This window comes from Penicillium taxi, assembly GCF_028828555.1.
Source record: "Penicillium taxi strain IBT 34144 chromosome Unknown utg000003l_segment0_segment0, whole genome shotgun sequence".
NCBI classification, from domain to species: domain Eukaryota; kingdom Fungi; phylum Ascomycota; class Eurotiomycetes; order Eurotiales; family Aspergillaceae; genus Penicillium; species Penicillium taxi.
Window position 1 is genome coordinate 475925 of NW_026643205.1, and position 13472 is coordinate 489396.

At 45.4% G+C, this 13472-nt stretch overlaps 5 protein-coding genes across 5 annotated transcripts; 3 read left to right on the forward strand and 2 right to left on the reverse strand.

Moving 5' to 3' along the window:
• Positions 1 to 99: 99 nt before the first annotated feature.
• On the reverse strand, positions 100 to 1338 carry N7495_003658 (RNA methyltransferase, TrmH family; the record flags this gene model as incomplete). Its single annotated transcript, XM_057206309.1, has 1 exon — positions 100 to 1338. The coding sequence occupies one exon, from the start codon at positions 1336 to 1338 to the stop codon at positions 100 to 102; it is 1239 nt and encodes a 412-aa protein (XP_057063989.1).
• A 718-nt stretch (positions 1339 to 2056) lies between these two features.
• On the forward strand, positions 2057 to 6486 carry N7495_003659 (uncharacterized protein; the record flags this gene model as incomplete). The annotated part of the gene is made up of 2 exons (XM_057206310.1): positions 2057 to 2377; positions 2437 to 6486. The coding sequence occupies 2 exons, from the start codon at positions 2057 to 2059 to the stop codon at positions 6484 to 6486; spliced, it is 4371 nt and encodes a 1456-aa protein (XP_057063990.1).
• Positions 6487 to 7252: 766 nt separating this feature from the next.
• Positions 7253 to 7529, reverse strand: N7495_003660 (uncharacterized protein; the record flags this gene model as incomplete). Its single annotated transcript, XM_057206311.1, has 2 exons — positions 7253 to 7311; positions 7394 to 7529. The coding sequence occupies 2 exons, from the start codon at positions 7527 to 7529 to the stop codon at positions 7253 to 7255; spliced, it is 195 nt and encodes a 64-aa protein (XP_057063991.1).
• Positions 7530 to 9758: 2229 nt separating this feature from the next.
• N7495_003661 (uncharacterized protein) lies at positions 9759 to 11604 on the forward strand (the record flags this gene model as incomplete). Its single annotated transcript, XM_057206312.1, has 3 exons — positions 9759 to 10190; positions 10271 to 10334; positions 10397 to 11604. The coding sequence occupies 3 exons, from the start codon at positions 9759 to 9761 to the stop codon at positions 11602 to 11604; spliced, it is 1704 nt and encodes a 567-aa protein (XP_057063992.1).
• A 504-nt stretch (positions 11605 to 12108) lies between these two features.
• N7495_003662 (uncharacterized protein) lies at positions 12109 to 12454 on the forward strand (the record flags this gene model as incomplete). The annotated part of the gene is made up of 2 exons (XM_057206313.1): positions 12109 to 12185; positions 12211 to 12454. The coding sequence occupies 2 exons, from the start codon at positions 12109 to 12111 to the stop codon at positions 12452 to 12454; spliced, it is 321 nt and encodes a 106-aa protein (XP_057063993.1).
• Between the last annotated feature and the right edge of the window lie 1018 nt (positions 12455 to 13472).

Here is a 13472-nt window from a genome sequence, read left to right on the forward strand (position 1 = left end):
AATGGCTGTTTGCCTTGTACTTCATATCAAAGGTATTTTATTATACAAGAGGTATCCGTATTGTATACGACATAAACGAAAGATTATAGTACAGTCAATTTACCACATTTTGCCCCTTCCCTTTTGAATTGGTTGAGAAAGTCCAAGAGGGGTTCGCAAAAACATCTCCATCAGCAATGCCGCAGCCACACTAACATTCAGACTATCGATGCGGGCAGGGTCGGATTTAACCCCCAGTTCGATGCTGTGTCGAGCTCCCGGGATACTGACCACTGCATCTGCATGAGATTTGATATGAGAGGCAAGCCCAGACCCTTCGCTCCCCATCATCAACACACTAGGAGACTGAAGAACGGGAAGAGAGCTGTCATCTTGTTTGGTATCAGCCGAAAGACGATCAAGATAAGTGGCGCCAGGTGATGGGGCATCGGCAGCATAGAACCGCCATCCATTTTTCTGGGATCGCTGGATAAAATCAACTTCATTCTTGACATGTAAGAGAGGCATGTTTTCAGCTGCACCAGCCGATGTCTTGATAGTCACAGGTGAGAGTGGTGCCGAGTTGCGGCCTGCAAAGACAATTGCATCAATACCGAGGAAATAAGCAGATCTGATTATAGCGCCCATATTTCCAGTATCAACAACACCATCCAAAAGTAAAACAACAGGAAAGCGGCTGTTCTGTTCTCCTATTTCCGAAAGGTGCGGCTGAAGAATTTGGATTCGATCATTTGTACCATTGATAGCCGCTTCCTCTCGAGATTGCGGTGCTAGCTCTACTCGGAAGTGACTTTCTGTCACAGCTGGCACAGTATGGAAGCATTGGACAGGTAATTTAGGTAAAGGAGATGCCTCCAGTACACATCCATTGTGTGGCCGACTGCTGCTCATTTTATCGAGAAGCCGATCCCATCCTGCGAAAGCCAACTTGATTTCAATGTTTTTCGAGAGCGCTAATTTGCGGAGAGATACTTTCGTCGGGCTGAGCTCTTCGCCGGTGGCTTGGTAAAGATAAAGCTTGTATAATTGACGACGGCTGCATCGTAGGGCTGCTTCAACGGCACCAGTGCCATAGATGAATTCGGAAGCGGGAGTGGTGTATGGAACCGAGTCAGGAACTTTGACATTGTCCTTTACCCGTTCAGGCATGCTATCAGTAATCCGATGAGCTCGGGGCTTTAAAGCCTTTGAGTCATCTTGCCGGGCCAATCTGGGGTATCGTTCTTCCCGATCCCACCTTGACTCTGCATGGGCCTGGTGCGAACGAGGAAGACCTTGAAATTTGCCGCTCCGAACGAACTCATCTGCATCAAAGTCGCCTTTGGATCTCCTCTCCATTTTAGGCCTTCTGTCAAAACTAAGTCTTCTGTCTCCTCTATCCGTATTGGACCTGATCTCCCTGTTGAGTCTCGTGTCTGCGTTAGACCTTTCCATGTCGTTTCTTCGGTACATGTCAGGTTTTCTATCCCTCCTGTCCATTCCAGGTCTTTCATCTTGTCTGTAGTTATTCCTGTTGAAAGTTTGATGCCTTTCTTCTCTTTGGAAAGTTCGACCACTGTTTGCCGCATCTGAAGTTCTTGAATTCTGTGATTTGCGAATACCACGGCCAATGGCGGAGTTCAAGGACACATATCGCACTGTGGTATATAATGGTGGTAATATAGCACTTGATACTTGCCTAGAAAGTCTTGCTCTTGAAATTGTCCAGCTCATTTTGAATCTCAATGTTCTTGATACATATTGTGTTTTTTCCGAGCCTGAAAGCTAGATTGCCGGATTAACTGATTTTCCGTTATCGATAAGAAATCGCGTTCACTTTCCTTTCGCGTTCACGTAGCTCTTTATTATAAGAGGATCATCTCACCTGGGCCTTCAATCGCCGCCTATTTCCCACGGCCCTCTGTATTTCTGTGTCAAACTCAGTATTCATCTTCGGCTTAATTCTCTAAACCTCAGTCTTTTCCTCCGGCATCTAATTATCTCTTTTTAACGCGTGGGTTAGATACTTGACATACTTTTGTCCTTTTACATCACAATTTCCTCTGCTTTTCTCGAAATGTTCACTCATAGCAGCTCTGATGTCGATGATCCAGATGCTTCTGCCGCCCAGCTCCTGGAGCAGTTTGGATGCTCAATAACTCGCAAAACATCCTCGAACAAAGCACAAGCAGATAACCATGTACAAGAGTCTTTACAAACGGGCCCTCCATTGGAGATGCATGAAACCACGTTCGAAGTCATTATACCATCAGTTGAAAATCCTAAAGATTACAAATATCTGCCAGGACATAACTCAGTTCGCCGAATTCTAAGTGTAGAGCCAGATCGAGATAATCCGATTTATACTATCAGGCTTCATAGTGGGGAACGTCAAACGGTCAGCTAGATCTCTCTTTTGCCTATTTCTGATTTGAAAATTAACCCCATACATCCCAGATCACCCACCAGCGCCTCTTGGAACTGAAAAATAGTTTAAATGCTCTAGAGCGTTTCAATTTCCCCTCACGTTCACCTTCACCCTCAATATCGACATCAACATCATCCTCAAAATCATCTTCAGATTCGACTGACGATCTTGCTTTGAGTCCAGACCAACCCAATCACTACTACTATTCTTCTGCGTCAGGATTTAACACGGCATCCGTCGAAGAATCCAAGGACATGACCAACGCAAGCAAACGCAAGCGCAAGCAGAAGAAAAACTACATGGCATACTTTAAGGCCCAGTTCTCAAGTGATGATGAGCTGTCCAATAATCATGGTCGTAGGGTGAAACAAGCTCGTGGTCGGGCAGTTCGTGATTCGACTTTGAGTTCGTCCCACGCAGATAACCGAAAGTCTTCACGCCACAAGGGTCAGAAACTGAGAAACTTGAAAGAACGTCAGGAGGACGATTATTCAGAAGCGGAGAGTGATGCACCGAAGCGCAAAAAGTATTCTGGCGCTCGAGAGGTATTCAGTGAACTTTCCCTCGATGATGAATTCAGACAGCTTCATTATCCATACTGTATCACCTGTGGACTTCACAATAATGATGACAAAAAAGGACCACTTGTTTTTTGTCAAGGTTGCAGTTCTTCTTGTCATCAGGTTTGTCTTGGAGTTCGTACCACAAGACAGCATCTCGTAACCAAAATCGGCGAGGGAAACTGCATTCTTCAATGCCGCCGCTGCATTGGTTTTGCAAATTCGAACAACGAAATGCTCCCCCATCTAGGCTGTTGTGCTGTCTGCAATGAGAAGGGCCCAATGTCCGAGCCGCTGCGAGAGCGTCTTTCGTCGAAGGAGGAGCAGCAGCTACGGTCAGATAATGGTGGATTGGATCCAGTCACCCCAATAGAGATGTCTCGAGTAAACAACATACGCAATATACTTTTCAGATGCACCGGCTGTCATCGTGCATTCCATACTGAACATTTTCCGCACATGGACGGCTTAGACCCCTCTGATTCTTTCGCTGGTTACGGTGCTCACTGGCAGTGTCATGACTGCACTGGAGTAGACAGTCAAGTGGAGTTAATTGTTGCATGGCGTCCAGCCAATTTCCAAGCCGCTAAAATCCTCGACCATGATCAGATTCCAGAGATTGAAAAAGAATACCTCGTCAAGTGGAAGCGGAAATCTTATTATCGTGTTACTTGGATGCGTGGAGACTGGGTCACGTGTTACACTCACGCTGCCATAAGAAAAAAGTTCAACAAGGAGCCACATGAGCCAATCTTCGAGGCCGAAAATGCCATTCCAGACGATAATTTTCGGGTTGACATTGTTTTTGACGTGACCTATTTTGACAATGTCAGTGCGGAAGATAAAGCAAGGCCAGAAATGGTCAAGGAGGCGTACGTCAAATACATAGGCCTTAACTACGAAGACGTCGTTTGGGAATCACCACCCAAGCCAACCGAAACATCCCGTTGGGAAGACTTCAAGCTGGCATTCACAGAATGGCAGCAGCAAAGCAAATTTACGACTCCTAATGCCACGATACTCAGGGATTATCTGGCAAAAATTCGGCTACAGAATTTCGAGAAGAGGCTAGTCTTGAAAAGGCAGCCTGAGATGATAAGACATGGTGAACTCATGGAGTACCAGATGGATGGCGTTAACTGGATTTACTACATGTTTCTCAAGCAACAAAACGCCATTTTAGCCGATGACATGGGTCTCGGAAAGACTATACAGGTCATTGGCTTCCTTGCAGCTCTTATTGAGAAGCACAAGTGTTTTCCATTTTTGGTTGTTTGCCCCAATTCAACTGTTGCAAATTGGCGTCGTGAAATCAAAACATGGACTCCAGGAATTCGGGTCGTGACATATTTCGGTTCTAAGTTTTCGCGCCAAATGGCCAAGGAATATGAAATCTTCCCCGGAAGCTCTCCTACCCCCAAATGCCATGTGGTGATTGCCTCGTATGAGAGCATGATTGATGACGATTCAAACAGAGTTTTGAAAAAGATTAAATGGGCAGGTTTGATAGTCGACGAAGGACAGCGCCTCAAAAATGACAAAACAATCCTTTATACGATCCTTGAACAAATGAAATTCTCCTTTCGGCTACTTCTCACCGGCACACCTCTGCAGAACAACGTCCGAGAGTTGTTCAACCTTCTGCAATTCCTTGACAAAGATAATGATGCAGAAGAATTGGAGGAGGAGTATGAAGGAGGTCTTACCTCAGAGAAAATTCGCGCTCTTCATGATTTGATCCGCCCCTTCTTCCTGCGTCGTACGAAAGCCCAGGTTTTGCCCTTCTTGCCATCTGTAATGCAAATCATCATTCCCGTCTCGATGTCCATCGTGCAGAAAAAACTTTACAAGTCTATATTGGCAAAGAACCCAAATCTTATCAAAGCAATCTGCAGCAAACGACCTGACATGATGAAGAGGGGGGATAAGTTGAGCTTGAACAACATATTGATGCAGCTCCGCAAGTGTCTTTGTCACCCTTTCATCTACAATAAGGATATTGAGGAGCGAACTCAAGATCGTGAATTGGAGCATAAGCACTTGGTGGAGGCATCTGGTAAACTTCAATTACTGACCTTGATGCTGCCCAAACTTCATGAGCGTGGACATCGGGTTTTGATCTTCAGCCAATTTTTGGGATATATGGACATTGCCGAAGATTTTCTTAATGGCCTATCTCTGAAATACTGTCGTCTCGATGGAAATATGAACGCTCGACAGAAGCAGCAACAGATAGATCTCTTCAACGCTCCAAATTCTCCATATTTTGCCTTCTTACTTTCAACCAGATCTGGCGGAGTTGGTATCAACCTCGCAACTGCGGATACCGTGATCATCATGGATCCAGACTTCAATCCAAAGCAAGATATGCAAGCAATGTCCCGTGCACATCGAATCGGTCAACAAAAAACTGTCCTCGTTTTCCATTTGATAACACGAGCTTCTGTGGAGGAAAAAATCATGGAGAAGGGCAAGAAAAAAATGGCCCTTGATCATGTTCTTATCGATCGTATGGAAGCCACGGAGGAGGATGGCGAGGACCTTGTATCCATTCTTCGACATGGAGCAAGATTGTTATTCGAGGACGAAAATTCTGGCCACACTGTCCATTACGATTCCGAGTCTATCGACAAACTTTTAGACCGCAGCCAAGCCGAAGAGACACAAAAGACTAACCGCAATGCCACTACTTTCTTGACCGACCAACAGCCGCAATTTGGCTTTGCCCGAGTCTGGCAAAATGACCGGGGGGCTTTTGAAGAAGTGACGGAAACCGAAGATACCCCGATTGATGACCCAGTGTGGGAAACCCTACTTAAGGAACGTGAGCAGGAGGCCATCAAAGAATCTAATCGGAGAGCCGAGATCCTTGGCCGCGGTAAACGTAAACGAGCCAATGTCCACTATCATACTTCACGCTTGGAGAATACTGAACTTGACGCTGATCTCACCCCCAACTCCTCTCCCTTTAAACGTCAAAAGAGCCGAAAGCTTTCCGAGAGTGATAATGAACAAGATTACGTTGAAAAGGAGTCCGAGTTATCTGATGAAGAGGATGTAGGACTATCTGATGCTATGGACTTGGACGAAGGTGCTTCAGTCCCATTTCTTCACGCCCAGATCCAGAGCCATCCCTCCCAATTCACTCCCGCTCATGTCCAGCATCCTCAGCAGAGCTTGGGTCTTGATGGTGCCTCCGGTGGAAATAACACGGCCAGCGCATCGTCTCGCTGCGTCGTATGCACTGAATACCATGTCTCTGGTCACTGTCCCTGCAAATTAGCAGGGGTCGAGCTTTGTCCTCTGTGTGGCCTGGCACATTTTGGGGGCCGCCGTTCCTGTGCCATGCTTCATTCTGTTGCCCAGCTTCGGTACTTGCTGGAAAGATTGCCACGCAGCACCGAGTCTCCGGAGCTCATCGGTATTGCAGAGAAATACTTGAAGGGTGCAATTAGAAGCCAAATGAAACATGATCGAGATAAGGTGGCCGATGGCAACATCTCAGTGCCCCCGGCCTAAGATCTGTATTTCTCATCTTTTCTTTCAATGCGACCAGCTGATGGAAGGTAGTTACTCGGGCTATACAGGTGGGCAAGTCTTTTTCAGAACCATGCATAGTATATGAAGCAAATGGTGTCATACGTTTATTTTCTTATTCTTTCCAATATGGATGGTGCATCACGCGGCGCGATACCCCCACTTTATGAAATAGCAATTACCTAGGTAGGCAAATTGCATTCTGATCAACATTCATGCAGAATATGATTTCCATGTTTCCTCCATTCTCTCTTTTGGTTGAGCTTAATCAAAATCGTACGGGATATGCGGGCTTTTCATTATACCTGGCACGGATTGACCTTGATTCCCGCTATCTCCCGATATGATATAAAAAATGGTAGAAAAATCGATTGGCTAATAAGTACCTAGGTAACTAGGAAGCTTTTCTTTTGCCTAATTTTCAAATTTTTATTTCCACCGGCATACTACACCATCAATCCCGAGAATATGAAATCTTCCAGGGCTTGTATTGACAATAGCTTCCATACTAAATTGGAGCCTCACTGTTTTCTAATCCTTCAATGACCTGCGGCGATATTTTGTCTGTTTAATATCCTCATATTCTCAGGTCATTTGCGGTGCCTGTATACAGCTCGGTTGGCCTGTGTCTCGTATAATCTAGACCCATCCGATCTCTTGAACTATCGCAATGAACCTCTATAGCCTCATTTGGTACGTTAGTCTGATGAGAGCGAAATAGCTGCAACCTGGATACATTATCATCATACTAGGTCGCTTTGGGGAATTGAAGAGTTCTCGCAATGTGTGAATCGGCGTCGTTGACCCCTAGCAACATTGAAGGTTAGTACACTATGGAGATAGCAGGAGATATATCGTAATTTTCATCTCTTACCAAAATGAGACTCACTTATCTTGACATGGTGCAAAAGATCATGGAGACTGATCTTTATAGTTTCTTTTGAATCTGACTCGATGGGTATACTGTCAAGCAATGGCACTGGGAGCCAAGGTGGTGGTGTAAGGCGCGATGTAATTGAAGCCATGAGGGATGAAAAAGGAAGGAATGAGGAGGAGGAAGAAGTAGGAGGAGGGCCGCAGTCGTGAGGTCAATACCAACTCCTCTAGATCTGGTTGAAAGCAAGAAGAACAAAATATGAACCTTGAGAAGAATTTAGAGCATTGGCGGCATTAATATGTTGCTTGCTGGCTTCTGTCAGTGTTCATACTCCCATATGAGCGCCCCAGCATATAACCTTCACCAAATGTTTGAACCCAATTTTTGTAAGATCATCCGAGTCGAGTCCATAGAAACCAGTTTGGGACCAGCTCCACCCAATATGACAAGGCTGGACAAAATCCGAATTGGCTATACTTATAGGAACATTTGAGCATGAGGAAGAGATATGCCCAGTGAGAAAAGACATTCTGCCTATGTGCTGATTCGTAGGGCTATTACTTAAATATCAGTTGACATTAACTCCTCGAGAGTTTCAAACTTTGGTCGCTCAGTAAAGACGGCTCCTGCTTCCGACATTCGTGCCCTCCTAGACGAGATTTTGATAATGAAGAGTTGATGTCATTATATCTCTTCTAAACGAATCAATCACATCATCTCATAACTATTCGTATCAGCTTTTTCTGACGTGCACGTCTTAAACCCAAGCTAGTCGAAAGCAGCTCACCTCGTCATAATCTCTCCCTTTGTCTTCTTCTGGCCTTTCAAATGTTTTCATTCTCTGTCTTCTCTTGCTCGACGATATCTTGAGGTCTCGGTATCTGCTCCGCGTCTAGAGTATTGACCGTCTCATCCACTGCCTGCAGTATTACCAACCCGGTCCAATGTCGAGGTGAATGTGAGTTTATCTTCGACATCCGTCAGACTAGCAAGCTAGTAGCAACTGTCTGACTATTTTCCGCTCAAACTATTGTCCCACAGTCTCAGGCCCGCTGTCAACCCATTAGTTCATAGCTCGGGAGCATCCTAGTCTTTCCCCTGCCAAGCTTTTCAGTCAGATCACCTGATTAACCTAGGGTTAACGTCAAAGCAAAGTCGTCGAAGGGTCAGAATGAAGAACTCACTTTAGTAATCAATATATACACATATTGTGCTTATCATGTTGGTTTCAAGTCATTTTGGCCTTTTTAAACCCAGTAGCAATTCTCAGCTTTGAAAAGTCTCATGTGTTTTTGTTTGTCTCCACAGTAGAACGAAATCTGTTGTCACAACAAAGGCTTGGAAGTTCACTCATGAGGATTAGTTTAAAGCTTTGAAAGGATAAGACCCTTTGCCTGGACCTTCTATGTGATTGAAGGTGTGTGAGATTTAACCCGTTGGTTTCATCAATGACGGCAATCGGGGGCGGCTATCTAAATTAATGAATGTGCTTGTTAGAGTAGTTCTATCAGAGCTCCAGAGGGTAGTGTAGATAGGCTGTTAGTATAGCTCTCAGGAAATACTCATCACTCCACTCAATGATTCTGTGCATGACATACTTAAAGTCTCTGAAATGGACAAAAGAGAACCAGCCCAGTAGACATCACAACAACGACGCGGTATGGACGTGACTCAAATTACTAAAGATCTTGATGGATCAGAAACTTTTGATTCTCAATACTAAATGTGTCATTAATGCTAATGTACTAAGATCCAGATCGCAAGACTCGCTCTATTGAACATCATCTTAAAATAGATGCCAGTGGAATCATGATATGTAGATATTACCTTCTTGAACTTAATTTAATCTGTGGTAACTTAGCTGTTGGGCTCTTGTTTACCAGAGTTTTATTATGTTTAGCTACAAGTGCGTGATTGGGGGGCAGTTCGATTTTTGCCACTCGTCAATCGAGATTCATATTGAGATTCATTTCGATCTTTTTATGGAATTACTCTCTCCAGATGTGATATACTCTATTCTGAATATAAAATAATGATATATCAAAGAAGTGGCAAGCTTTTGGAAGACTTTAGATCAAAAACAGGCAAGTATACTTCCAGATATCTGTACTGATGTATCTATTTACTTCTAGTTTCCAGTCTCAAATGGGACACTTCCACTTCCCTCCCACTTTTTACTTACCCACGCGTTTACTTTCCCCTCTTCTTCGTTTTCTTCTTTCTTTCTCACCCCTCCCACTCTTAACCTTCACCACCTTTGGATTTCTTTAAAGCTTCTACTTGCTGCTTGTTCACAAACGTTATCAACTCTTCAATTCTTTTTGAACTCCCCAAACTTTGTGTTTGTAACAGTCTTAAGTCTGTTATTTCCATTAAAATGCGTCCTTCTCATTTTGTGGAGCGCCCTTCAGGCGAAAAGATTCCTCTCGTCGCTGTTGATGAACTCCCTCGTACTATCAAGATTCAAGACATTCAAGAGGTCCTATCTGCCAGTGACACTCAGGGAATGGTTAGTTGTGGTGTGGCCCCTCGTCGCTCTGAGACTTGGGCTATTGATACTACTAACTTTCAACCTGAGCTTGAGCAAGAGCTAGCTGCTTTGCTGGTGTCCATGATCGCAGACACCAGTGTCCCTATAGGATATCGCAGCAAGATTCAGCAGCTGCTGCATCATGGTGTCAACGTTTCCAGCATTGTTGCTCCTTGCACCAAAGTTGCTGTGTCCAACCTCGCTACCTCTCGCAATTTCGCTGTTTCTATCATGCCCAATGTTCACCGTCCTGACCAACCCCGTGCTGGACGCACCCAGGTAGGCTAACAAGCTCTCCAGCTTTCTTTTCGGGCATTTGAAAGCGGCAATCCAAAGAGAACCTAACACAATTATCACAGCGATCTCAAAAGGAGTATTGCAGCTATTGGATGCGCCATGGCGAATGCGATTACCACCAGCAAGGTAAGCTTAACAATATCGAGACTTTCTCATCTATTGTCTTTACTAACTAATAAATTCCAAAGGCTGTGTTTTTAAGCACGAGATGCCCGAGACAATGGAACAAATGAACACCTTAGGTCTTCGTGAAATTCCTCGCTGGTATCGTGATCTGCACGGCTTGCCTAGTCTTAACAGCGACCGCGGACCTGAGTATGCACTGAGTATGCTGGCTGATGTGCAGCGTGAGCTGCGTGAGGAAAAGGCGCTCAACTCCGCCTTGGTTCCCACTATCACTGACCCTTATCCTACTTCGACCACCAATCTCATCGCCCCATATACTCCTATTCCCAACGCAGTGGTACCTTACTCGTCCGCCGTGACTCAGCGTGCTACTGATTCTCGCTACGGCAACAACAGTCGCTACAACATCTGGAGAGCTGGTGCCAGCAAGTCTCGCGGCAGCAAGTCGACTAGCTCGGACAGTGGCTCATTGGCCATCAACACCTCATTCGGCAATGCCCACAATGTTGTTCGTCGCTCTACCTCCAGCAATGGTAGTATTCTTGCTGCCTCGAGTGCACCATTTATCCCTTCTTCTCGCTCGTCCTGTGAGAGTTTGGCCGATTCTCATACCGGCTCCCAGACTGGCTCTCACGCCGACTCTCAGACTCAGACCGGTTCTCAGACCGCGTCACAGACCACATCACAGGGTCCCTCCTCCCGTGAGAATCTGAGCGCTCAAAGCGTATCCCGCAACGTCTGGGGGTTTGGCCCTCCCCAGGTCCAACATGCTGACAGCAGCCGCTGTGACACTATCAACCGCCAACTCGGCACTCCACCCGTTAGCGGTAACTCTGACTCTGGTCGTTCGACACGCTCTAGCAACTCCCGCTTTTGGGATGCTAATGGATCATTCAAGAGTTACGATGGCTCGTACTCTCCTCCACGCTCGAAGGGCAAGGGCGTTCCCAACAACACCGTCGCTTACTCCAACGCTCTCCGTCTGTTGACCCGAGATGGCTGGAAGCGTGTTTCCACTTTTGGAAAGGACATTGAGAGTGAACGTGTCCAGAGCATTGGTGTCGGTCACCAGTACCGCTACCTCCCAGATGAGGGCCTTACTTCTCGTGACTTCCTTCTTAATTTTGGGCCAGTTGGAGGCGATGACGAGATTCTCAAGTACGAGGCCGAAATCAAGGCTACTTCTGAGTATCAATACTTCGATCTCTACCACTCGGAGGTTGTAAACGGCCCCATTGATGACCACCTGACTTGTCATTGCTGCAAGTAAAGTGATCAGTTATTGACCGCCGCAAATCATTCAATTGCCTCTGAATACGAATGAGGCGTCTAATTATTTTTGATACGCTACGATCTCCTAATTTGATTCCCGATATTGGTCTGTAGCGTCCACGACTTATTCGATACTTTTCACTTTGACCTTCATCTTGAATCATTGTACTATTATACCCTGCCTTTTTTACTTTTTTGCTTTTCCTTCGATTACGCTTGGAGCTCGTCTGGTTTTCTTTCAAATTCAGACGAGTTTGAAGTCATTGACTATTTTGTTGTTGTTTCTGCAGACTCTTATGTTGCCTTTGGGTACTTGTTTTTTGCCGTTCATTTTGGTTCTTGAAGCACTTTACGTGTGCCTTGCTCTTGAAGCCGGCGCCTCCAGACGCTCGAACCTTTGAACTGTACCTTTTGGTCTTACATTTAATCGACTCATCTTAGCTCCTGTCAGAGATTCGATCGAATGCGTTTTGTTTGGCTTTAGTACAACTTTTAGTAGCAAATGGTATCACCTATTTTCCAAATTCCAATCAATTTGATTATCTATGTAAGCGGCGGACCTGTGAATTACAGTATCCGGTTAGTTTTGCCTTTTTGGATTCAGCGTCTCAATACGTCGTCACGTAACCTCCGCTCAATGCTCCCGACTTAAAGACCCAATCTCACCCTCTTTTCTTTCTCCATCCCCTCTATCTTGCACCCCCTTTCTTTTTTTCTTCTCGCCTCCGCCGACCACTATGCATTGGCATTCAGCCCGACGCACTACCCCTTTTATTTTACCAGAGATGCCGCACCATCCGACACCTAGCTCGTTCTGGACGGCATGGGCTGCCATACCAGTCGCCTAGAACCCGCAGCCTGGGCGCAACCTCAAAGTGGGCCGAACGAGTCGCGGCGTGTGGAGTCGGGTCTATTAGCACCCAATTGTCGCCATCAGTCTGTAATGGCTTTATAGCGGTCTCCCGAGGCCTAGGGATGAAAAAGAGCTTGTTAGTTGAAGTAACCTAAGTGGCACTCCCGGTTTATGTAGGCAGAATATTAACGATGGCTGGAGGATATGGTGGACAAGCACTGTATCAAGTATGCCACTAGGACCAAGTCGATCAGAAAGTCTCAATTCTTGATGGTGAAATTCTGTCCTTTCACGGTGATCGCTTTCTTGCCTTCATTTGAATTTCTCACTATGAGTAAAGGAATTATTCTATGGACTTCTCATGGTGTTAGCTACTATACTGATTGTTAAAGCCTTTTTCTAGAAATTTGTAAGCATTTCGTGTAATTGGAGGTCATATTGCAAAGTTGAAGTAAATTGCATTTATGATTTGGGTCGTTGATAATATCTCAACCAGTCCCCAGCTCGAGGCTGCGCAAGAGCTGTCGGTCCTTCTGGCTCCCATGATTGCCGATACAAGTGGGCCTATTGGACATCGCAACAAGATTCATCATCTACTTCACCGTGGTGTCAAGAACGACATGGACAGCCGCAATGGATGAGATTGGAGAGAACATTCTCGATATCTCGACCTTATCCAGTATCTAAAGCAGTGGAGCAGTTGATGAATCTTGTTAGGACATCCAATAGGTACGTTAATTTCAGTAATCATGGAAGTCAGGAGAGCCGACAACTCTTGTCTTGGAGTTGGAGCTTGGCCGGGGTATTATCGACAAACCTCAGAGGCAAGTGTTCTGGCTGACATTCCACTTCAAGTTAAATTTAGAAGATTGTTGTTTTCTGTTCCTTGACGCGTCGCGATAATAAATTGGAGTTGAGCATGTTGTTAGGTAAGCGATCTAGTACGCTTGTCATGTGATATCAAGGCGTAGTATCATTCTTAATATTTGTTGGGGCTACTAACCTTCCAAGAT